Below are 26,144 nucleotides of genomic sequence, written 5' to 3'. Positions count from 1 at the left end.
CACGATTTATGCACGATTAATGAGCGATTGAACGATTACGATGTCAAAATCATCCAATCACTCATTTTAATCGGCAAGTGGATATGCACCTTTAGACATGGAGCTATCTGTCTCACAATTTGCCATCAGGAATTGTGGAAATTTTGGGGTTGCATCTTCCCTATTTGAAAAAAACGGGGGGTGGGAGGGGGCGGCAAATGCTCTTTCTGGCCTAGGGCACCTTTAAAGTCTAGTTGCGGCTCTGCATCTTGTGGTCATCTGTGCCCTATGCTTTATCCATGGCAGGCTTCCTTCAGCCTACACAGGAGGAGAGCTGGGAGATAAGCAGGCAGATGCCTCTGGAATCAGCTCTCTATGCCAATTTACCTGCTGAGTCACTATGCTCAGTGCCACATTGAATAAAGTGCTCTTTCCCAGCCACAATACAGAGTACGATGCTAAATTAATTTTTTTTAAAGCAATTCTTCTGTTAACACTGCACAGATCCATGCTTATAATGATCATCATGGTGCTAAATATCAATGTTCCAGTTGTTTAAATGTGTGAATGGAGATAGTTTTCATTGAGCAAACAACTAATTACTTATGCAATGGAAGGATGGAGTTGCTTAAGTAAAAAGGGCATTGCTACAGTGAATAGGGGTAATAATTATGTTGATTATGTATTTCTTTGACACCAATCTATTCACTCCACAGCACCATTATATGCAATAACTGCCCATCATGTAATGCCCAGTAAAAGACAAGCTTGCCGTACAGGAAATAGCCAGCATACCATAGCTAGCAAATTAAAGGTCCAGTATTTCTTTTCTTACAGTTATGTACAATGTAAAACTGCACAATCCAGTTATAAACTGTACTGGAAAATAAAGGTTCCAATGCCATCTATGAATGCATGGCAACAATACATGTCAACAAGTTTAGCCGGTGCACAGAATCATAGCCAAATCAATGCTTTATGGGAGCTGTAAAAACAATGCTTAGCTCATCGCCTCACCATCCAGGGAACCTTGCAAACATTGATAAGGTTCTAATCCTACAGGGAGCACCAAGCACCTGTTTTATTAAAATATTTTACTGAAAACAGCCTTGTCTCTTAATCTGAGACTGATTGCAATTATATTATTTATAGCCAGAAACATTTAGCACAAACATGGAAATATTTGGTAATAAATCCAAGCACAAAAGTGATCCATGCAGGGGCAGAGCCCCAGTCAACAATTAGATCCTCATCCCATTTCCTGCCTGACTCAGAAGAAATAAGTATATTCATACCTATATTTTCCTCTGCTGTTTTCAGAATATGGAGCTCATCTTCATTTTGGATGCTGCCTGTAATGAAGCGGTAATATAAGACAGGATCTTGTTCCAAAAAAAGCGGGTTACAATATTACATTTATTTCCTTACCTGGCTAGGTATTTAGATGTTAAAAATTATATTTTTCAGGCAAATTTGTTTATCTGTGTCACCCTTAGATTCAACAACAAAATTGCTATGTGGGAACAGTTATGTCCAATACACAGAACCGAACTTACATGTGTAGTGAATGGTTGTTTTGTGTGACTACAATTATGCACAAAATGTTGTTATTTTCTTGTCTTAGCTGCCACTGATTTTTTCTGTGGTTTATCTTTCTCTCTGTCTCATTTGCCTGTTACTTTTCACAATGGTTATTAGGTACTGTGGTAGCACAAATTCACAATGGGCCTGATTCGGAGATGGCTGTAATGCATTTGCAGCATCTCTTGCAATAGTGATAACATGCACATGGAAATCTCAGCCTTCCCTCTGTGCTCCACGCTGTGATGGAGTGTACGAGCAGTGAGACGCCCACTCTCAGGCTTCATGGTCTGTGCATTTGCGATGGAGATTGTAAACACTCCAACATCGATCCCACCATCGACATTTGCAGCAGGCTAGGGTCTTTTTGCGATTGGAGTCCTGCCTGTGACACTCCCAATGTGCCCATGAAACGACCCTTTTTGCAATCAGTTTAGGTCACTTCTCATTCTCCTCCCTGAAACTCCCAGGTATTGCAAACACCTTCTCAAGTGCTAGCGATGCCGTATGCTACTGCGAACAACATAAGACACTTGGGAGTTGCGTGTGCATAGTAAGGGATTTCTAGACTTTCTTTCATGCACAGTAGCAATTCATCACTGAACTCCCTTTACATCGGTACTGTGTCCATCTCTGAATCAGGCTGAATTATCTGTGGCCAGTACACAGCTACAGGCATGACTGATGCATAAAGTGAAGCCTTGCATATTAGACTCTACATGTGAGTAACAAATCAGTAAAACAGAAAATAAAATGTTAACTTGATATGCTATAAAGGCTTATACACAAAGGGGTCGATTGAATTAGTCTTGCCCCGTGAGTCTGAGCGCATCTATATTACGCATTAATGGTAGCTCCGGACTCACTCATTTTTGTTTGCAGCCTCACAGGACTGTGTACAAAAATGCGTGAGTCTGAAACGAGATCGGTCCATGAAGGGGGGCGAAATGAGGTGCCATTGCTGGCATTTCCACGTCATTGCAATGGCACCGTCCCCCCCTCGTGGCTAATTGAATCAACCCCTGACAGTCTGTAATTAAAAAGAATATATCATAAACATACCATGATAAGGTTCCTATATAATCTTATTTTAAAGCTTGATCCTACAGATATTATATATCTCATTGACAAAAGTCAATTTAGCATGACCTTGAATTGCCATTAGCTACATTTTATATTGCAATCGTATTAGATTTGATTGTCCAGTCTAGTTACACTGCCATAGCTATTTCAATAAGTAGTTCTTTAAGATATGTATTGTATTAAGAGAAGAGTATTTTTGTAATTTATCATATTATACACCCAGCAGGTCACATCCTTATTCAGTGACATACTGTAGCAAGTACAATCATCTGTCTTGTATATATTAATGCATAGCTCATCAACTCACCATCCAGGGAACCTGGCAAACATTGATTAATTTCATAATCCTACAGGGAGCACCAAGCACCTGTTATTCAGCCTTATCTCTTAATCTGAGACTGAATGCAATTATATTTGTTATAGCCAGAAATATTTAGCACAAACCTGGAAATATTGGTAATAGATCCAAGCACAAAAGTGATAGATGCAGGGTCAGCCGCACCTGGTTAACAAAGAACTCCACCCAAATTAAATGTTTAATAGTAAACTCCTCAGGCAACAGAAAGCATTAGGATGGGGGATTGAGGTCTGGAAACCTGCCATATGACAGGGCAGGTTCCTCTGCTCCCCTAGCAACCCAGTGTCTCCTTCGTGAATCTCCTGTTGTAGATGAATGAAGAATTTCGAGTTTAGGTCATAACAAATTGGGCCTGATTCAGAGGTGGACACAGAAGTGGTTGCGTCTATTGGCGTTCATCCTTCTCTGGTGTACATCCAGGCATATGAATGTGTAAGGACTGGGACGCCCACTGTCAGTGTCTGTACATGCTGTAATACTGATTGGGGTGTCTTTAGATACACCATTGGTCGCATCATTGAACCCTGCACCATTCCTATGGCAGGTGCAGTTTATCCGTCCGAGTATGGCCTCCTATGTGAGCGGTTGAGCGTCTGTGTACGCAATCAATTTCAAGACAGGCCTGCGACACACCCGTAAGGCCAATCATCTCCATGCGTGTGCTAAGTCACCTCCCTGTCACTGCCCACTATAATTTCAATACAGTTCTCCGTGCGAGCATCTGAAATTGTAAATGTGACTCTGTAAGGGCACAATCGACACGAATGCGCAGTGCAACTTACACATATGCACAGTAGCAAAAAATGTATACCCTCACTGTAAAATATAGCGAATACCACATATTCAACTAGGGGGCAAGGCCAAATGATGCAATGCTCACAGAATCATGTCATTAGGCCCAGGGCCGTAGGGAGGGTGGTGCGGCCAGTGCCTCCGCACAGGGCAGAATCCTCCAAGGTCACCGGCCACACACTTTCCGGCTCCGGAGGTCTGCAGGAACAGACCTCCTACAGTGCTACACGGTGCACCAACAACGCCGATGAAGTTCCCCGCCCTCCACCCATCCCTTAGAGAAAAAGGTGTATGCCCAGGGGGAGGAGGGGGGCAGGGGGGGAGCAAGAGAGGCGGCTCTGCTGCACAGGGTGCACTGCCGTCCTGATACGGCGCTGATTAGTCCCCGTCCCCGCCCGATGAACCGCCGATCCCCCCCAAAGATTCTCCCCATTCTACCCACTTCACTTGGAAGTGGGCGGAATGTGGGAGAAGTGCCTACTCTTCCGGGGGTGCGGGGGGTTTCCCGAAAAATCGGGGAGCCTCCCACAGGTACCGGGAGAGTAGGCAAGTATGCAATGGAGGCGGTTGCTTACTGGGCACCAACCCTGAAGGGGCACCTCACCTCCACTGTTCCAGCGCCCAAAGCCCCTGCTCCGTTACTGATTCAACAGGAGCCGAGGGGTGCTGTGGCAGAGACTTGCGGCAGGGTGATGCTGGTACACATCTCCACCATTTGCCGGCTCCTGCACAGGGGTGGCAGGACGAGCCATTGTCCAGAGGCAATACTGTTACGCCACTGACCTGTGATATCATAGCAGCTCAAATGACTGCATATCAGCTTTTGACCTGCATCAGATCACAATAGCACAGTGGGAAGTTGATACAGGAAGATGTCTATACTTTCAAGCTACACTAAACAATGTGTTTTGGCTTACTGTTCATGTCTGAATTTTTCATATATGGGGCTTAGTGGTTCTTTAAATGTCTTACCAACATAGAGGTTACCAGTTTTCATTTCCACTGAAGACTTTTCATTGCTTGAATTAACAGCTTTTGTTGTTCTGGAAAACAGTGAGACAATAAACATACCCATTCACTGGAAAAATCATTAACATTTGAACTGTTGTCCCAGTGTTCCACATTAAGCCAAAAAAAATGACATGACATACCTATTATCAATGGATATATCTTTGCCTGTGAATAAAATGGAAAAGAAAGTCTTAATTCTTCTAGTGGTGTATTTTTGTCCCCACAATCTTGCTCCTTCCACTGTCTAAAGCTGCGCATCCACTAGACGATTAAAATGAGCGATTGAACGAAAATGACATAGTTATCGCTCAATCGCTCATTAATCGTTCATAAAATCGTGCACAAAAATGTCAGAAACCACCAGTGCATACATGCCTACCCTCCCGGTTTTCGCGGGAGGCTCCCGAATTTTCGGGTAACTCCCCGCACCCCGGAAGGGTAGGCATTTCTCCCGTATTCTGCCCACTTCCTAGTGAAGTGGGCAGAATGAGGAGAATACCCGCGGCGATCGCGGGTCTCCGTGTAGGGGGCGGGGCTTAAAACGTGATTCTACATGAATCACGTAATTTGGCCCCGCCCCCTATGCAAATTCTAGCCAATCGAGGCAATTTTACCACGAGGGGGCGGGGCTTAATTACGCAAATCGTCAGGCCCCGCCCCCCATTGCCTCCCTCCTGCTTCTCTTACCCGGGCTTCTCCCGGGAAGAGATCTTTAAAGGTAGGCAACTCTGCACCAGTGATGTGCGCTCCCACTGGTCGTTTTCGACATCAATCATCGCCTGAACATGCCGGTCAATCAGCTAATAACGACAGATGGTGCATGTTCGGGGATGAACTGCACTGAACGACATATCGTGTGGGCACTGCACAGTATAATCAACTACTGCACTATAACGGTATCCTTATCGTGCAGTCTTTCCTTGTTGGCAAGTGGATACACACCATAATTCTCAAACCATGGCTTCTTGCTTTCCTCTGTTCCCCTCTCACACAGTGTGCTGTCCTCACTAATACAATCACACTGAATCATTATCATACACACAATCACGAGTGGATAGATCACTGCCTCCACATGTTCAACACACTCTTCTGAAATGATCTGCATTGCTGTGATCCTTACAATAAACTGATGTCGTTCTATTCCCTCCCACTTAAAAACTTTGGACATTTGGATAACAAAACGATGCTCTGATACTAGTCTCTAGTATCAGATACTAGGACATTTAAAAGTTATTCTCACATTTGTTACATGACACATGTCAAAAATATATGATTCAGGAAACTTAGTTACCATTAAATTAAGAAAACAAAACACAAAAATCCCTTAAATTAGTAGTGAAAGTCTGCATTGCCAAATGTGACTCACAGACAGGCAAAAGGTTGGGCTGAAGTGTAAGATGATTTCAGTAATCCATGCACATTCTGATTCCTGCACATACTGTAATTACTAACAAGTGTCAGATATATGGTTGGTAGATATATCTAAATCAGGAGAAAGGTATGTTACCTTTTTTCTTCTTGTCCAGGTATAAGTACAGAACAATAGCTACTGCGGCCACAATAATGAGAATGGTAAAGGCACCGATGATCGCTTTTTTCCAGGTGGCTAGTACGGCTGAAAGCAGAGACACAGCAATGAAATCCCGACTACAAATGTCTTACTCTGGAATTATTAAAAGTTATAAACTGTTGGCACAAAAAAGATTTTGAAAGCAAAATTTCCTTTTTGAAAAGAGACAGGCAAATTCATTCAACTGACTCAGTAATTGGCTTTGAAGTTTCATGCAGCTCACAAATTATGTGCGAGTTGGTACAGTTTGCTAAATAATTTAAGCCCATTGGAGAATTAGTTTAGCCACATTTCATGGACTGTAAAGAAGCCAATTAGCAAACGTCAGTCATATGCATATTGGACCTCATTCAGAGTTGGTCATTGCGGCCGCTCGGTCGTAAGGTAACAGGGGCCAGATATGCAAATGAAGCGCTCACAAGTTGCGTTGTTAAGATGGGATCGTTAGCTGGACAAGCGAGGGGAGGATGCGGCCGGAAGACTAAAAATACGCCCCCTTCTCGTTCGCATTTCACGTCATCTCCGGGCATATAAGGATTAATCGAGACCATCGGGAACCATCGGAGCTGGTCGTAGAGCTTAAGGTTGACCATACCCTCTCTTAAGCACTACGATCAAGTCAGTGTAAAAACCTCCCATGTCACATGTGCCATGACACTACTTAGTTACTTATGCACTCCCATAAAACGCCGTTTGCATAGTCAGGCACGCCTGCGTTCGGATTTCCACTCCCCCGTTCACAAGCACCTTCCCCTGTTACCACCCACAAATGCCTCCTCCTGTCACTCAAACTAACGACCTGGCTGTGTTCAAGGAGAGAGCAATTTCTGATCGTAATAGCTAGTTTGCGCACACACATTGCAAATTTTACGCATGCGCAGTTTAGCGAACATCGGTGGCATACGACCGAGCGGCCGAAACGACCGACTCTGAATGAGGTCCATAGTCTCATTCTACCTGGATTGTTCTAGGGGAAATATCTCTACGTATTTTTATTTTACATCCACCTTACTTACTCCTATATAGATTTTTTTTTCTGTTGTATATCTTCATTACTTCACCTTTTCCTTTATTACTGTCATAAGAGCCTGATTCAGAGCTGTAGGCTAATGTTACAGCAGCTGGGAATTTGTACACAGCTACTGTGCGAAAATATGCAAATGCCGCAGAAGCTGGGAGGTGTACTGAGATGCTCACAGACAGGGCCGGATTAAGGTCTGTGGGGGCCCCGGGGCAACAAACATGTGGGGGCCCCTATTAAACATGGATGAACTGGGGGTTTGTCTAGCAGTACATTGACAAACAACGATAAGCTAAGCTTAGCACTGTTTGTTAAATAATGAAAGAAGGACATAACCTCTTTAGCAAGTGATATAATCCCTTTTATACTGTCTCCCCAGAGAGACCAAACTTCAGGCACACACAAGAAAAAAAAACACACAATATACATCCACATGATAAAAAAAACACACACATATAGGCACTTACATGAAATATTACTCACCAGTTGCGCAATTTTATCCATATTACACTGCACATAGTGCCCCTGATTCACATTACACCACATAGTAGTGTTCTTTATTCATGTTATGACATACAGTAGTGCCCCTTATAAACAATGCCTACAGTAGTAGTCCCCCTAATACACAATGCCCACAGTAGTAGTGCCTCTTACACAATGCCCACAGCAGTAGTGTCCCTTATGCAATGCCCCAGTAGTGGTGCCCCTTATGCAGTGCCCTCAGTAGTGGTAGTGCCCCTTGTGCAGTGCCCCCAGTAGTAGTAGTGCCCCTTATGCAGAGCCCACAGTAATGGTGGTCTTTATGCAGTGCCCCCAGTAGTGGCAGTGCCCACAGTGGTAGTGCCCCTTATGCAGTGCTGCCAGTAATATCAATACCCACAGTGGTAGTGCCACTTATGCAGAGCCCACAGTAGTGGTGCCCTTTATGCAGTGCACCCAGTAGTAGTGCCCCCAGGAGTGGTGCCCATTATACAGTGCCCCCTATGCAGTGCCCCCAGTAGCCATGCACCCTGTAGTAATGTCACCAGTAGTAATGCCCCCTGTGGCAGTGTCCCCTGTGGTAGTGCCCCCAATAGTAATGCCCCCTGTATAAATGCCCCCAGTAGTAATTCCCCAATAGTAATGTTCCCTGTAGAAATACCCCAAGTAGTAATGCCCCCTAAGTAATTCCCCCAATAGTAATGCCCCCCGAATAATGCCCCTAGTAGTAATGCCCCTCCCTGAGTAATGTTCCCAGTAGTAGTACCTCCAGGAGTAATTCCCCTGTAATAATGCCCCCAGTAGTAATGTCCCCTGTAGTAGTGTCCCCTGTGGTAGTGCCCCAAATAGTAATGCCCCCTGTAGTAGTGCCCCCAATAGTAATACCCCCAGTAGTAAAGCTGCTTGCACAAAAAAAAAAAAAAAACCCATATACTTACCTTAAGCCCCGCTCCTGCATCTGATGCCGTCCGGTCCGCTTGGCTGCTCCTCTACACTATGGGAGAGACGTCATGACGTCTCTCCCATAGTGCACTGTGAAACCCGGAAGCCGGAGCTGAGAAGTGAGCTCCAGCCTCCGGCTGTGGGGAGGGAGCCGGGCACCCGCTGGTTACAAATTCTCAGCGGGTGCCCAGCAAATAGAGCCCCCCTATGGGTTAGGTGGGCCGGTGAGGGCGGAACTGGTTCAGTCTCCTCAAGCCCACTTTAACCCCATTGGGTGTGTGGGCCCTTTATGTGTGGGGCCCAGGGATGACCGCCCCTGTTGCCCCCCCATTATCCGGCCCTAGAAAAATCCTTAGAAAATCCTAGCGGCTGCTTCCAAAGAAGCGGCATCGGCCGTGGATCCTTCAATAATCGGCCTTCCCAGTAGCCCTATGGTCAGGCAGAATGGCTGCATGTACCGACACGCCGAAGCCATGTTTGCTGCATATGGGATCGCAGACGCAGGCTGTAACACACCCCAATATGGTCGCAACATGTCTGTGTTTTTGCAGGCACTCCCCAAATGCACCTGGACTGTCAATCCCTTTGTGAATAAATCCTCACTGCGAGTGACATGGGTAATTTTACTGATAGTCGCTCAACTCCATAGATACCAGCATAGAGAATCAGGCCCTTAAACCCTAGCCCATTGTTTCTCTACCTGTCACTGTCTATAGTGTGTGGTATATTTCCTCAACATTTACAATATCAGCATTCATTATGTTCATAATGTTGACATTGACCATGTAGACATTCAGCATGTCGACATTGATGTTATGTCGATATTGTTGAAATGTAATTGAAACTATTCATTTTACTGTTATTCTGTCCCTAACCCTATCAGTAACCTTAACCTTAATAGTCACCCTAACCTTAAAGGTAACCTTAATAACGTAGATATTTGCGATATTGACATTCTGTCAGTGTTGAAATTTTACAGGTGTCGACTTTAATGATGTAGTAATTTTAACCATGTCAACATCCCGGATGTTAACATTGTGAATATCGACATTCTCAACTAAGACATTCTGACTGCACATCTGCCCATATAGGTGTTCGTATACAATGCAATGCTTGCTATTGCTAGTCTTACAGATATGTGGTTTTGCAGCACACTGGATAAAAAGTGTCATTGGCATAATTAGCTACCTAAGTAGACAATATATTATTGCGATCTCAACTTTTTTTTTTTACAACAGACTGACTTGTGAGAAAAAATAATAATAATTCTGCATTATTCACTGTCACTAGTTGGTTTGTCCATCCTCTGTAATTGAAGCCCTTATTGTATTGAGAAACCCAAAAATCAAGTTTATTGTATTCACTATAGGTCACATTATAGAGAGTGACAACTTACTGTACCTAAAAAAAAGAAATGGTTTGCAGGCTCAGTAGGGCTTGGTAGTCTGTACTGGGAGGTCAGTATGTGGAGTTGTTACGGTTTAGTCTTTTTGTATTGTGAAAGTTTATTATCTTATATTTAACTTGGCATCCTTCCATGTACAGTAGGGATAACCATAAAAGGTGCACCATTGATGGTGCCATTGGTGCTTAACATCTATGGTATGAAACCATTGATGGTTTGAATCATCAATGGACATTACGGCTGGCTGGTGGCAAGCCAATCAGGAAAGGGGCGTGGGGGTAGAATGGCATGGCATGATGGTGGGGCTAAGCAATCGGCCAATGAGTGAAGGGGGAGGGCCTGAGCAATGCAGCGGGTGGCAGAGCCAAGCACAAAGGGTGGAAGAAGAAAAAATAAACCATTGCTGAGTCTCTGCCATCAATGGTGGAAAACCATTCACAATCAGTGGAAAACCATCAATGGTCATCCCTACATCCTTGTTATGTTATAAAGGTTACCTGTACTGGCCACAGAACAGTTTATCCTACAATCTTCCCTTCATGTTAATGCTTGTGCAGAGGAGCATATTCTGCAACAAGACAGGTACTCCAAATTTGTTAGAGTGTAGCATAGTGAAAAAATAACCAATAATCTGACATACAGTAATAGCATACTGTTTGGCTGCCTCCTTTGTCATGCCACAATTTGGGTTATAGAAAATTGAAAAAAAAAACCAGAAGGACAAAAAAAGCAGTAAGCTCAAGTGGACATCATTTTGCTTCAGGCTATTTCTGACTATTATTTTGAAGGACATTCTCAATTTTTAGGGTTCTCTTGGGCAGAAAAACTTCAATTGGGGTGTTCCTATCCTGAAGAACTACAGGCAAGCCTTTTTATGTTATTCATAAGTATGAGAAATATAATATTTTTATTATTACTGAATTAAAGCTATTTTTAATATACTAAACAATATTATACTGTGTCTCTGTTTCATTGACTGATTAGGACGTGATTATTTGATATGGGGAAAACACTGTTCTACAGATAAGCTGGTATCTTTAATTGTTAATGTCATGTTGTAGCACAATTATATTATCAAATATACAACACTAAGGTACCTTATTCACATTGTATAGTAAAATTTTTGCACTACACTTTGCTTTAGCACCTCTTGTTAATGCTTTACTTCTGTGAATATTAACAATAACAGCCATTCAGCTAATCTCATTTTTTAACATAGAAACCACATCACCAACTTTCTAAAACAAAATAACAGAGCTCAAAAATTGCCAAACTGACAAATATAAAAGTATCCCTCTTCCACACTACCTCATATAGCTGTTTTGATCTCAACCACTTAAACCTCGATACAAAAACAGCCATTGACTTATGTGGAGCTACAATTAAGAATGACATTGTTATATAGTTATTAATATCTGACCTTTTGCTTCTACAGGTCTGCTCTCGATGTCTTTGTTGGCTCTATTGGATGCAGTGCAGAAATAGGCTCCATCGTCTTTATTGCTAAATGATAGGACTTGAATGTAAGTATACATTTTGTCTTTCACAGTCACGTTGTGCAAAAGCGTATTGCTTCCCTTCTTGACATAAAACTGGAAATTGATTGGCAAAGTTCCATTCTTTACAGAGCACATCAAATATAATTCTCCCCCCTCTTCCACTTCACCATCTGGTGGGATGATAGTGAGAATTACATCCTCAACAGGAACTACAGGAAGAAGAACAAAATGGGCAAAAGAAGATCAGTCATGGCAAGTAAATCTCTCTTGGCTAGAAATACAGTGAAATGCAGACCATCAAATTTTAAAACAAGCAAGCTATTATTAGAACGAGGTAGTTGGTTTCAAAGATTGAGAGTTGCATAAGAGAAGTCTTTCAGTTGCAAATCCTATAATGCTGAAGAAAAGGACAGTAGAGAGTCAGCAGTGGAGTACCTCCAGACATTATGGGCTGGATTTCAGTATACTGCACAGGTGCCAACGAAAGAAATCTAGCGCATACAACAGATCAGATCAGGTATACTGTATGCTCAGAAGGAGATCGTTAGTGCGCTAAGCATTTTGCATATCTCAAATTGAGGTCTGTATTCATGTCCTAATTTGATTGCTATCACAAATTGACCTAAATCTTCTACTGTTCCTCATTTACTGCCTCTCTCTAAAGGTGCCCATACACGGTACATTTTTTTGCATGATGTGTATGATTTTGATCAATCGTAAAGATCAATCGTGCACATCGTGTGTTGTTTTGGTATGTTTGCGATGCCGATGCGCGTCCCTGCCGTCGTATAGTTGGATTATACATCTTAAGAAAAAACGTAAGATTGCGATCTATTGTGTAGGATGTATTATGATGTATGTATGTATGATCGTAATGATCAATCGTACACCATTTGACCACATCGTATGGAGACTTTCAAAGGAAGAATCGCAAGAGCAATCCTACAACGCATAGTGAGGTTTCTAATCGCACCGTATATGGCCGGCTTTACAAACCGTATGATAACTTTTGATTATATTGTGATATGGAAATGAAGTGTTATCTGCTTGTAATGTACTAGCAACATAGGGTCTGATTCTGAGTCAGACACATCTTCCATTCGGCCTCGGCATCCTACTTACTTCCTTATGCTAATGCAGAATCCACCCGAGTATAGGGAAAATCCATACAACTGCCTGTGGAAGCCTCTCTCACCCACTTTGTTTATGTCCGCATTTGCAGCCATCATAATTAACATCTGGAATTGCTAGGTGCAAAATATCCATCAGAAACAGACATACCATCTCTGTCCACACGCTACATGCCTACAACACTCCCATGAGAAGGGGCAGCTCCGTGTGAAAGCATGGTCATTACCCATTTACCGGTTGGAAACACCCATATCGCAGAGAGTGTGGTCCATTTGTAGATGCATCAATACGTTGGCACTAGCGATCTCCCTCAGTGAGCATACAGTATGCCTGCAGTAATCTATTTCTTTCTTTGGCACATGTGTAGTATGCTGAAATCTGGCCCATAATGACTGGAGGTACCCCATTGCTGCCTTTCTACTGTCCTTTCTTTTATTTATATTAATTATACATTAATATATACATTATAGGATTTGCAATTGAAAGACTTCTTTTATACAACTCTCAATCTTTGAAACCAACTATCTCGTCCCTATATTCCAACAATGACAACCTACCACCCTCTCGTCTTATTAACCTTGTTGGATTCCCTCCAGTTCTTATCTTGTATAGCTTTTTTTATCATTAAACCAACTATTTCATCCATCCAGATATCTCCATATTTCTCAGTTTCCCTGAGCTCTCACATCTACTTTGTCCCATTGATTTAATCTGGGCTTTAGTTATTTACATAAAATACACTCACAGAAAAAGACCCAATATCATAAAAATGAATCTGGCAAATTGAAAACCTACTAAAAACTACCAGAAAATGTTTCTTTATCGGCACAAATAAAACAAAGTCACTTGATGGGTCCCAGGAAAGAAACTCTTCTTCTGCTGCCCCTCAGTGAGAGAATCACCTTATGAAGCAGAGGAAGAGTTTCCATTTTTATACTAAGAGTGTTATGCTATGTGCATATTGTTTATATACATGTGTAATCTTTGACCAACTCTTGCTAAAGAAGCTGTGTTATGGGCCTGATTCAGAATTGTACAGCCGCAGGGAAATGGCATGCAGTACTGCACAACTAATATGTTAATGCAGCAGGAGGTGTCAGAGGGTAATAAAACGCCTCCTGACGGCATCGCAAATCCCAGTACTGCATCCTAAGACGCAACATCGGATCATCTGCGAGAACATCGCCCATCTGAGTAACCCTTAAATTACTCAGATTCCCCCTTGCAGCTCCATAGCCGAGGCCAGAAAGTCTGCGTCAGAAGTCGACATGCTCCCGTTTTCTGGAATCGAGGCAGCATCGCCCCCAGCCCACCCCCAAATGCCCGCAGCCTGTCAATCAGGATGCGGTACAGCGGGCACTGTGTGTGAGGACACATGACCTTATCTGTATATGAGCACAATGGGTCCAGTGCATGAGCAGGCACCCAACCATCGGAGATGTACTGTATGCAAACAGGTCTGTGTACATCGCTGAATTAGGCCCAATATTCACGATGAAACAGATTGACATAGAAGACCATCCAATAGACAAAATGCTACTTGACAAGTTTTAATGTAGTAAATGCCTTCACAATGGGGTGTGTGGTTGGAAGTAGTCACAAGTATTCATCTCTTCTCACCTCCACTTATACATCCAGGTGCAAATTTTATGTTTGTCCTTACTCTCCATGCCTGTCTTGATTATGGGGTAATTGGAGTAAGACATAATACACAGTACATCTCCTTTTCTATGTACCATATATATCTATACTAAGAAATTAGGATCTTGTAGTATTGTGAAAAAGCAGATCACCATTCTGCTCTGGACTTTTTTTTTTTTTACAACTTTGGGATATACTCATCATATTTTGGACTATACCAGGACTTTTGGTCTTCATTTTTTGACATTGTACAATTTGATCCTTGTACATATGATTATGTTTGCACTTATTTGTTCATATACATGGAAAGATAGACAAAAAGTGTTTACAAATTAATATAATAACAGGTTTAATATACTTTAAATGCTTTATCTGAGTCCATGACTGGACATGTTAACAATGGGGATATAGGGGCTCTGCACATGAGTTTGGCCCTTTAAATGTGGCTCTAAAACTATAAACTACCCTCCTTCTGTAGCCCCTGCTGGTCTTCAGTAAATTAATATAAGTATAAAAAATACGGTTGTACTCTTGCATTCTATGGGGGAAACTGGAAGCTATCTCTGTGTAAGGGTAAGCTCAGCTCTTGCAGTATGCAGCACCTTAAGTCCAAGACTGGTTTTGAATACAGATGCAAACTTTTTATCATTTGTAAAATCTTGTCAACATGTGGACCGAAGACTAGTTGACTGCCTGGCATTGTCATTCAACCACTCTGGAAGAATGTGCCATCACATTTTCATTGACAGGCTGACTTGCACCTATGTAAGCCTAACAACTTTCCAAAATTATCCACCTTCCAATTGTCTGCATGGTAGCTGACAAACCTTTCTCGTGGTTCATCATAGTTAACCAGAAGGTCCCTCATCCTACACCACACTTCACATGTCCTATGAACTTAGGTTTTCAAGGCCATGACAAAGTCCAGACAGTGAAGAGGGCCCTTTTCTTCCTGAGTCCTAACACAGTCTAAATTGAAGACCCCATGTTTAGTCCAAAGAACAGCCCAGTCTTCAAGAGATGTGACATTTGAAGACCTACACTGAACAGCCACCAGTCCAGAAACTTTCCCAGTTAGCTAAAGAGAAACGGTCTCCCAGATAATGAACTTTTACTTAACTGAATCCAAGGGTATACAGGAGGATACTGTGAGACTGCCAACACCAGATTGAGAATCCAATGAGCTATTGGGGTGTGATGGATGGAGGTTGCACATACATTACTTCCCGTAGGAAAGTCTTCACCTCTGGTAAAAGTTTAGAGAGGCACAAAACCTGTACCTTAGGACAGCTAAGTCTAAAGCCCCAATGTTGACTCACCGATTTTGGAATCCCTTGTCCTGGAGCAGAAGCACCCAATACATTTACCTACAATGTAACACTGAAGTGTGATGTCCCCATCGCTGAAAAGCTGATGTCTGTTGTTACAAATACCAATGTCCAATCCCGAATACTGAAGAGGTGAAGATCCCTGTTGAGGTTGTTCCCCTTCAGCAAGCAAAGGAGTGTTGGAAATTATGTGTGTGCAGGTATTGATACTGCAAAGTTATATAGGCACACACCAGCGGATGACTGAAACTATGAACATCCCATTTACTTAATCAGTTATGTTGGTTTATTTATAGATAACTCACTGTTACATGCCTACTGGTAATGGGGTGTAGTGGAGCGGGGTCCTATACAGCTCGCCAGCTGGTGAGTGTATGCTGTTTGCAGGATGCTGGAACAGCCTAATGCAGGTATACACTGGGGTCTCTCACATGGAGCTTAGCAGGAGACTTCTGTCTCCCAACATGTCATTCTACACAGTACTAAGAAGGCTGCAGTCACATGTGCAGGAACACATCAGTTTGGAGGACAGACCTCCCTGCAGACTCTGGGCCTGATTCAGCTTTGGGAATAGAGTGAGAAATAGCAAGTAACTGTGTACCTGGACAAATCATATTGCAATGCAAGGGGTGTAAATACATAAATTGTTTGCATGTAGGGTAAATACTGGCTGCTTTTGAATATAGCGCACAAATGCTGGACAGCTTTATTTTTACACTGCAATTTACTGTAGATGTCAGTTTAGACACGCACTTCCCAAATCTAAATCTTTCTGCACATTATAAATCTGCCCCACCTGCAGTGCAATATGGTTTTGCGAAGATGCTCATGTACTTGCTATATCTCACTCTATTTCCAAAGCTGAATCAGGCCCTCTGAGTCTTATGCTGGACATACACGGTAAGATTTTCTGTCCAACCAACCAACTAGTTGGTTGGTTGGTTGGAATGAAAATCTGGTAACGTATGGGAGTAAATGATGATCAGCAATTTGCTCCTAAATGCCATAAAATAGATTAAAATGGTCGTTCAGACAAGTTTGTTAAATGTTTGCTCTAAACAATTTGTTCAAACAACAGTTTTTGTCAATTTTTCTGCGTTTGGGAGCAAATTGCTGATTGTCATTTACTTTCATACCTTACCAGATTTTCATTCCAACCAACCAACTAGTTGGATGGTTGGACAGAAAATCTTACCGTGTATGGCCAGCATTAGTGTCCAGCATGTATGCATAGCAAGGAGCACTTGAGTGGATGCATGTAATTGCACTACCTCAGAGATCAAGAATATCTTCCATATCTTCCTTCTTCAATTTTCCCATGGGAGGGGCAGAGGAAGGCGGGATCACTGCTCAGCTCCCTGGGAAGTTCAAAAAACTGCCTAAGCTCTGCAGTAGACTGGGGCAAGGGGCGTTCCACAGGCGAGTGTTGTAGCTATTGGTCCCCTGACTCACATTCCACACAATGGGTATGATCCACCCTGACACTTGAACATTTGTTGGTGTTCCTCCAATCAAATTTGAAGTGCCCAAATGCCTGCCCTGAATCTATATACCCTTTATGTACCAGGGCACCACATAGAATAAAAGAGAAATTGGTATAGAAAGATTAAATAAAATTGTTGGTTATCTATGAAACAATGTTGTTTTAGGAAAATCTAAAGAGATCTTAAGTTTCTCCATGAATGAAAAACATTTAAAGTAGAGATGAGCAGGTCTGGTTCTCCGGGAACGGACCCACTCGAATTTCGGGGATCCGAGGGGATACGAGACACAGCTCGGATCTCCCGTCTGTCATGGCTCTCAGCCAATCAGCATTAAGCCCATTGAATATGGGCACAGGAGGAAGTTAGGAAGATGCCGCCCGCCCATCCTCAGCTGCATAACACCACTGGCACCCCCGCTGCCGACCCCCACTGGCAGCATCCCCCACTGCCGACACCCCCGCTGCCAACACTGCTGGCACCCTGCCTTGAGGTCACCACCGGCACCCATGCACTGCCGACATCATCAGGACCCCCACTCTGAGGACACCGCTGGCACCCTGCATTGAGGACACTGCCATCACCCCTGCACTGCTACCCCGCGTACTGAGGATACCGTCAGCGACCCCACACTGCCGACACTGCCGACACTCCCACACTGAGGATACCACCGGCACTCCTGGACTGCCAACACTGTCAGCACACATGCACGGAGGACACTGCTGGCACCCCCGCTCTGCCGTCACTATGCACTCAGGACACTGCCAGGACCCCCACTCTGCCAACACCACTGGCACTTCCGCATTGAGGACACCACTGGCACTCTCGCATTGAGGACACCGCCAGCACCCCACACTGCCTGTCACAGTAAGTGCACTATTGGTGTATCCAACCCACACTGTATAACACACTGTATCCGTGGTGGAAGATAAACTGCCACATGTTAGTGCCGCCCACTGCTGTTGCTTAGCTTAGTCAGCCAGCTAGCTGGATGCAACCTTTTGGCCCTAAACTAGATGAAAAAAAATCAATATTGTGAGGTGGTCAAAATTGTTTGGAAATGACTGGAAATAAATGTTATTGAGGTTAATAGTACTGTAGGAGCAAAAACAGGCCCAAATGATGGGACTTTAGCTGTTTTTATGATTTTTTTAGAAAAAATACAGATCCAAAACCAAAACTAAAACACAAAACACACAAGGGCAGTGTTGCAAAACCAATCCAGATCAAAAACAAGAGGAGATACAGATCCAAAACCAAAACAGGGGAGTTGGCGCATATCTCTAATTTAAAGATTACTGAGCGTTTTAAATACAAATCTTCAAATCTTGCCTTTTCTATTTAATAAACTTAATGTATAGTCTTTTACTATGTGTGACTGTCTGCCCTTTTCTTACCAAGTTAAGTGCATTCAAATATTTCAATGTCTGTAAGTCATATAAGAAAAAACTTACTGATAACAGTGATATTTACAATGTTGCTGAACTCCTCTGACTTTTCATTTCTGTTGGCTGCATGACATTGGTACTGTCCTGAATCATTTGACTTGGTGACATTCACTAGAAACTTAACTTCCATGGTGTTATGCACCATCTTTGTCTCAAGAAGTTCATTTCCCCGATACAGGGAATAATTTATAGGAGGAGTCCCAGACGATGATTTGCAGGTCAGTTCTAAAGTATCTCCTGGTACCACCATCCTGTTGTCTTTAATAATATGTTTGAGATTGGGCTTGGTTACTGGAGCTGAGAGAATAGTAAACAAAAAACAAAAAAAGAGTTGAAATAGCAGAAAAACATCTCAATGACTTTGTGTTAAAGCTGGAAAGGACTTGATGGAGTCTAAAATTGTATGAGAGGTTATAACTAATGACACTTTGAAATTCAGTTTAAAATAAAAGAGTACTTTCACTGTCTAAAGAGGTTCCATAACAAAAAGTAATTGAGAATAAAAATCATATTACAATATTAGCCCATGTTCCATTATCAGTATAACTCTACTGTGGTCGTTATTGCCCTTATATGTTGACATCTGCAGATTATATAGCCCTGTCTGAATTAAGTAGGGAGTAGGGACATATAGAGACAACCAAATCAATGAGATCAGCTGCATGTGTGGGGATAGAGACTACTTCCCAAAAACATAATTATATTTTTACCAAGAATATTACTTATATATAATCACTATACTACGTAGCCCTGTAAAGATAATATTTAATTAATTACATCAGTCCCTCACTACCCTGTTGTAGCAGTCTACTTCAGGGCCATAACTAGGGTAGTGCGACCAGTGCTATGGCACAGGGCACCGCAGGGCAGGGGGTGCTGTTTGGGCCTGTCAATTTTCCTGTTTATTATCATTCTTACTTGTAACGTCATCTTCTTTTTACCCCCAGTATCTCCTGGCTTCTCCTATCGCTTCCCTGGCCCTTCCCTATGAGGCCAAGGCCCTTTTACAGGTGCACTATCTAATGCCCCTATTTATAAAATGGGGGGGTGCCAATGCTCTCTCTGGCACAGGACACCAAACAGTCTAGTTACGGCTCTGGTCTACTTTCCCTATACACACACACACAGGAAACAAACACGGTGAGCACTGGCAGTAATATTACAAATTCCTTATAGATGTGTCCACATACATCTAGCCTCCTTGCGCGTTAAACAGCCCTTCTAGTTGCACCATGCCGCGGCACTACTTGGCAGTGCCGATCTTCTTTTCATGCTACTTTTTCCCTTAAAATGCATCTTATCTGCAAAGCCTTACGAATAGGACACATGACTAAATTCTATGTGTGGCTGCGGCTGCATCTGCATGCGAAATGCTACGATGTGACACATCTGCTACGATGTGACAGCCCCTGCACTACATGGAGAAAGAGGTGAAATGTGCCGCTCTTTAAGTTAAAACACTGCACATTACACTTCCTCCTCCATGCGGTACAGGGGCTGTGCAGCCTATTACTATAAAGCACAGTCCCTGATAGTCCGCAGCTGCCACTTAGGTAAGGGTAGTGGCTAGATCCCCTTCCATAGCCTTAGGTAAGAGGGAGGGGAGGAGAGGGAGGGGGATGCGGCGCTGAAACGATTTTATGTTGCCCCCCCAACATAAAATCATTCCGACGCCCCTGCACATCTGTATGTGAAAATGCTTTAAAATGTGATTATGATATTATTTATTACCAGTTATTTATATTCCGCAGCGCTTTATTTGCCCATTCACATCAGTCCCTGTCCCAGTGGAGCTTACAATCTATATTCCCTATCACTTGCACACACACATACACACTAGGGTTAATTTGTGTTGGGAGCCAATTAACCTACCAGTATATTTTTGGAGTGTGGGAGGAAACCAGAGTACCCGGAGGAAACCCAAGCAAGCACAGGGAGAATATACAAACTCTGCACAGGTAGGGCCGTGGTGGGTATCGAACCCACGACCTCAGTGCTGTGAGGCAGTAATGCTAACCATTACACCGTCTGTGCTGCCCATTATTATTATCATCGTTTATTTATATGGCACCACAAGTGTTGGAAGGACAAGGACATGGATAATATACATTGATACATTGGTGGTCATAACACCCAATTAAGCAACAGAGCATAAGCACCAAGTGTTAGGTGTCCTAGTGGTGAGTAAGAAGTAGATGAAAATAAAGTAAGGAGAAGCACAAGAGGGTAGATGGCCCTGCTTGCAAGAGCTTACATTCTCTAGGGGAGGGGCAGACAGACAGGCATGATACACATGGGGAGGATAAGGAGGAGGGAGCATGTAGTAGCAAGTTAGGATGAGAGCTGGAAAGCATTGATGAAGTAGTGGGTCTTGAGAGCCCGTTTGAAGGATTGTAGAGAGGTGGAGTCTGATAGGGAGAGGGAGAGAGTTCCAAAGGTGGGGAGCAGCACAGGTAAAGTCTTGGAGGCGGGAGTGGGAGGGAGTAATCAGTTGGCGTGAGAGGCGGTGTGTATTTGTTAAACGAAGAGGGTAGACAGGAGAGTGAAGGGAGATGAGGTCAGAGATGTAAATGGGGGAGGAGTGTGTGAGGGATTGGTAGGCGAGTGTGAGAACCTTGAATTGGGTTCTAAAGGGGAAGGGAAGCCAGTGGAGGGCTTGTAAGAGAGGGGAGGCAGATGTAGAGCGTTTGGAGAGAAAGATTAGTCGAGCGGAAGCATTGAGGACAGACTGGAGAGGAGAGAGATGGGAGTTGGGGAGGCCAGATAGGAGAAGGTTATGATATGATAGTTTATATTCAGTTTCAATGACCGTGGTTCTTTAATCATTTTATAAGACTAATAACAATGCAAAGTCCCTTATCTACAGCACTTCATTTGGGATATATCTCGAATGCACAAAACCAGTACTCACCATAAACCTGGATCAGCACTGGATCACTAGTTTTAGTGATGTTGGATATTCTTAGTTCACAGAAGTAGGATCCACTGTTATTTTCTTTTGCTGTTAGTTGGAACTTTTCTCCTTTTTTTACAAATGTTTTTACTCCTTTGTTTACTATGTAATAAGTCATCTCTTTGTTTGAAACTTCTGGTGATAAGTCAGATACAGAACATTCCAAAGATAATTTGTCGCCTTCTTTGATGTACTTATTCTTGTTGTTTGGATGTAGAATAAGACTTGGTCTTGGAAATAGTTCTGTAAATAATTGGGATTACAGCCTTCATTTACATTGAAAGAGAATGAAAGGTACATGTTGGAATTATGTGTGTACAGGTTAATGATGTGGCAGAGTTACATGTACACCAGCAGATGCGCTGAGATATCGAACAGCCGACTTGCTTAGCCAGTGGAATGGTTTATTGATAGAGAAATGCATACAGCTGTGCTCACTGTTATACACACTGGTTCTCATGGAGCGGAGTGTCATACAGATCAGTAGCCGGTGAGTATAAGTGGGAATCGGTTAGCGGTGCAGGGTGACTGAAACGCCTTGAGGATGCAGTATAGTGGTAGTCTCACAGAGTTCAGTTGAAGAAATGCAACTTTCACTCTAACACACTGACAAGGTCCCACCTCGCATGCGCAGTACTAGGTTCGGTGGCCATCTTTATGCAGGGAATGAAGCCTCCATGGAAGAGCAATATGGAGTCTCCATCTTCAACAGTACAAGGGATATAAATCTTGACAAAATACAAATATTTTATTATATAGTAGCAATATGGTATACAACCTTTGACCACTAATGAGTTTGGTGAGTGCTTCTCAAATCCAGTCCGCAGCAGACACTAACAGTGCATGTTTTCCATATCTCCTTGCTGGAGCTCAGGTGTATTCATTACTGACTGATAGTGGCATCACAAGGGGGGTTTAGGCCGCACCCGGGTGTCATCCGCCGAGGGGTGACACCAAGGTGCTGACTCCCCCTCAGTGACAGGAGCCGGGTGCTGCACTGTAGTATTTAGTGCAGCACTCGGCTCCTGACACTGTGAGGGAGCCGGCACTGCATACAGGACAGGGCAGTCCGCACCTCCTGAACTTTCCCTGGGACCCCCCAGTAAAAAGCACAGGAGTCCAGACTACGGGGTTCGGGCCGCGAGGCCACACACCTTCCCACATGGCCATTCCCCTGTCCGCAGGGTCACACCCCCTTTTCGGCAGCGCACGGCTCCTCAGCGAGCACAGCATCCCTCCCCGCAACAGGTGACACCGTGAGGAGGGACGCCACTGCTGACTGACACATTTTAAAAGATCCACATGTGGTTTTAATTATTTCATTTTTGATTGTGTGATGAGACCTGAAAACATGTACTGTGTGTCCCAAGGACTGCATTTGAGAAGCACTGATCTATGGATATTATTGATATGATCTTTTGGTGGAACTTTAGGGTGACCCCAAAAGGTTGACAGCGGATGTGAAAGTGGATGTTAGGCCACACAGATGTCCTATAGTAACACATTCCCCCCCCTCACCTGTGTAGCAGTGACATGCGGTGAGGTAAATGGCTTGCGAAGCACTGGCTAGAATCAGAGCCAGATTTACAGACACATATATGAACCCGAGGGTTCATGTGGGCATTATACAAAGGTGCAGCAGCATATAGTGCAGGAAATTTGGTGTGTATTGATCAGTGATGTGTGGAATAGGTAGACAAGGGAGGCAATGCCTCATCTGCCTTTGACTATAAAAATGATAGAATAATACAAAGAAGATATTTATAATATTGTCCTTACATTTTTCTTATAATTATTATAGTAAAAACTCTGGAGTATACCTAAGAATGACAGGAAAGGCTCTGCCTCACCTCACCGCACATCACTGCTGTGTAGTAACACATTTCCCTCCTTCACCCCATAATAACACATCTGACAGTCCCCTCTTGATCAGTGCAATTGCTCCCCCCCCCTCCCTACCCCTGCACATTATGCAGGCAGTGGCAACAGCCTCCGTGGACCCAACGCAGCCCATCACACAGCAGCGTGTGCTGGGCTGAGGAGAGTTGCTGAAGCTGATGACAGGTCAGGAAGGGGGAAGGGCAGCTCCCCCTCTCAGCGCCACTGAGTACTGTATTATTACTGATATTTTATATTTACTTACATTATTTGTATTCCTTTTTGTATAAGTACTATGTATTTACTTTTTTTGTAATTTTGCTTGTCATATATCACCTGATACAGTAGCGATATTAATTAATGATCTTCAATTTATTCAGCAGTAAAGGTGCCCATCCACTAGCAGACATGAAAATGACTGCACGATTGCGACATTGTAATTGTGCAGTCGTTTGTCAGTCTGTGATGAGCCTGCACTGAACGAGCAGTTGTTCAGTGCAGGCTCATTAATCATCTGCAAACATGCTCAACCTGACATTATTGTCAGGTTGACCAGCATGTTTGCACAATGATAGATGTCTAAACGACCAGCGGTCATGCGCATCGCTGGTCATTTTAGACATTTTTGCAAACGATTGAACGATCGTTATCGTTCAATCACACAACTTAATCGTCTAGTGGATGGGCACCTTAAAAGTATTTTTTGTGAATATTGATTTTACAGGATACCACAAATCAGCATCCAACAAAGCACATATTGTAGGCATCAGCTGTGAACTTCTAGGGGTAAATTTACTAAGAATCGAGTTTGGTTGTGTTTGCAAACTCATGCGAGTTTAGCCTGTTTTTCAAACTCGCAAATTTACTAAGACCAAACAGGTGCAAGTTTGGAAGTGAGTTTTCTCTTTTCACTGTTAAAACTCATGCGAGTTTGCAAACTCAACTAAACTCACCATCGGCCAAACTATGAAGTACTTTACATGGAAAAGATGAAACTCGCAAATTTACTAGGAATCGAGTTTACAATCTCGGGTGAGTTTGTAGCAAACTCACTGTTAAATTGAAGTTTTAAACACTCACCTCCTGAGCTGCGAGTTTGGCAGAAACATACACAGATCAGTGTGATATGTGTATGTTTCTGGCTGAAAACCTAATATTTTTTTTTTATTTGTTAAAAAATTACATATGGTCCCCCCCATAAAGCTTACCAGCCCAGACTTGCCAGCCAGTCCTGGTACCTAAAATTATGGGGATGAAAATGAATAGCGTTCCATCATAAATTAGGTACCAAACCTGGCAGGTTTTAATTATAGGGGCCAAAAATTGTGTAGGGGTACCCCTATAATTAAAACCAGCACTGGACCCTTTCTAGCGGGGGGCTGATGCCACAGCCAGGGGAGCCCATTCACCCGGCCCCCCAGCTGCAGTATCAGTCTTGACCGCTAGTCAGCCCAGGCCGGGGATTACTGGCATTACTGTAGCATGTTTATACAGTGTATTCGGGGCCCTATTTGGATTACTGCGGCGAACATCGTGGGACAAAAGGTGAGTATTGGATTTTTTTTCTCAGGTACAACCATTGGATACTTTACGTTGAGAAGGGGACGTGAACATCTGTAAGAAGGTGAGTATGTGTGTGTATGTATGTAATAAAACTTTATATTCACGGTGTGTGTGTCTTGTTTTTTTTACACATTTCATTACAGGTGAACTACAGGTCTCAGTAGCCCCTTAATGCTCTGCATGCTGATACTTGTGGTTCTCCAAGTACCAGCATGCGGAGGAGGCTTGCCGGGACCTGCAGTTCTACTGTAAAGACAATGTTGTTAATTCTGTTTTTCACACTACATCTACACTATCAACCCGCCACCCACTGCCCAGGGGTGGCGGGGCTAGCCCCGGGCTATCAGCCTAGGCCAGGGGTGCCCTCCAATAAAGGGTCCCCAACTCCCCAGGGATCCCTGGCCTGGGCTGACTAGCGGTCAGGACTGATGCTGCGGTTGGGGGCCCCGGTGAATGGGTTCCCCTGGCTGTGGCATCAGCCCCCACTAGAAAGCGTCCAGAGCTGGTTTTAATTATAGGGGTACCCCTATGCAAATTTTTTACCCCTATAATTAAAACCAGGACTGGCCCTGCAGCCAGGTGCTGGTTCCTAAATTACGGTGGACCCCTACTAATTTTGTTCCCCGTAATTTTTGGTACAAGAGCTGGCTGGCAAGTCTGGGGCTGGTTATGCTTTGGGGGGGGACCTTATGTCATTTTTTTCTAACTTTTAACAATTATTTTAAAGGTTCAATACACAAGCAGCCTTCACATATTTCACTAATATTTGCAGGCTTCGAGTAAGTAATCTCATCTAAACTCGCATCTAAACTCGCAATTTTGGGGAAAAAAACTCACTTTGCTTCACCATCGGAAAACTCACTTTCAGCTAAACTCACTTAGCAAATTTGCGAGTTTTAAAAGGGAAAACTCTCCCGAGTTATGGTGAAGCAAAGTGAGTTTAAACACAACCAAACTCGATTCTTAGTAAATGTACCCCCTAGACCTCAATGAAAACTTC

The 26,144-nt window shown here is 43.3% G+C and overlaps 1 protein-coding gene across 1 annotated transcript in view; it reads right to left on the bottom strand.

Moving 5' to 3' along the window:
- The window catches only part of PECAM1 (platelet and endothelial cell adhesion molecule 1), a 90,258-nt gene that overhangs the window by 11,568 nt on the left and 52,546 nt on the right, over positions 1 to 26,144 (bottom strand). Inside the window, exons 6-12 of the mRNA XM_088444178.1 lie at positions 21,662 to 21,946; positions 18,757 to 19,047; positions 11,643 to 11,930; positions 6,312 to 6,419; positions 4,945 to 4,969; positions 4,766 to 4,836; positions 1,275 to 1,331 (exon numbers count right to left, since the gene is read on the bottom strand). Of these exons, the coding sequence (XP_088300304.1) occupies positions 1,275 to 1,331; positions 4,766 to 4,836; positions 4,945 to 4,969; positions 6,312 to 6,419; positions 11,643 to 11,930; positions 18,757 to 19,047; positions 21,662 to 21,946 (1,125 nt within the window). The remainder of the gene's footprint in view (positions 1 to 1,274; positions 1,332 to 4,765; positions 4,837 to 4,944; positions 4,970 to 6,311; positions 6,420 to 11,642; positions 11,931 to 18,756; positions 19,048 to 21,661; positions 21,947 to 26,144) is intronic.

This window comes from Taudactylus pleione, unplaced genomic scaffold, assembly GCF_031769625.1.
Source record: "Taudactylus pleione unplaced genomic scaffold, aTauple2 ptg000351l, whole genome shotgun sequence".
Lineage (NCBI taxonomy): Eukaryota > Metazoa > Chordata > Amphibia > Anura > Myobatrachidae > Taudactylus > Taudactylus pleione.
Note: the sequence above shows the minus strand (reverse complement) of the source record. Positions and strands in the feature narration are given on the sequence as shown.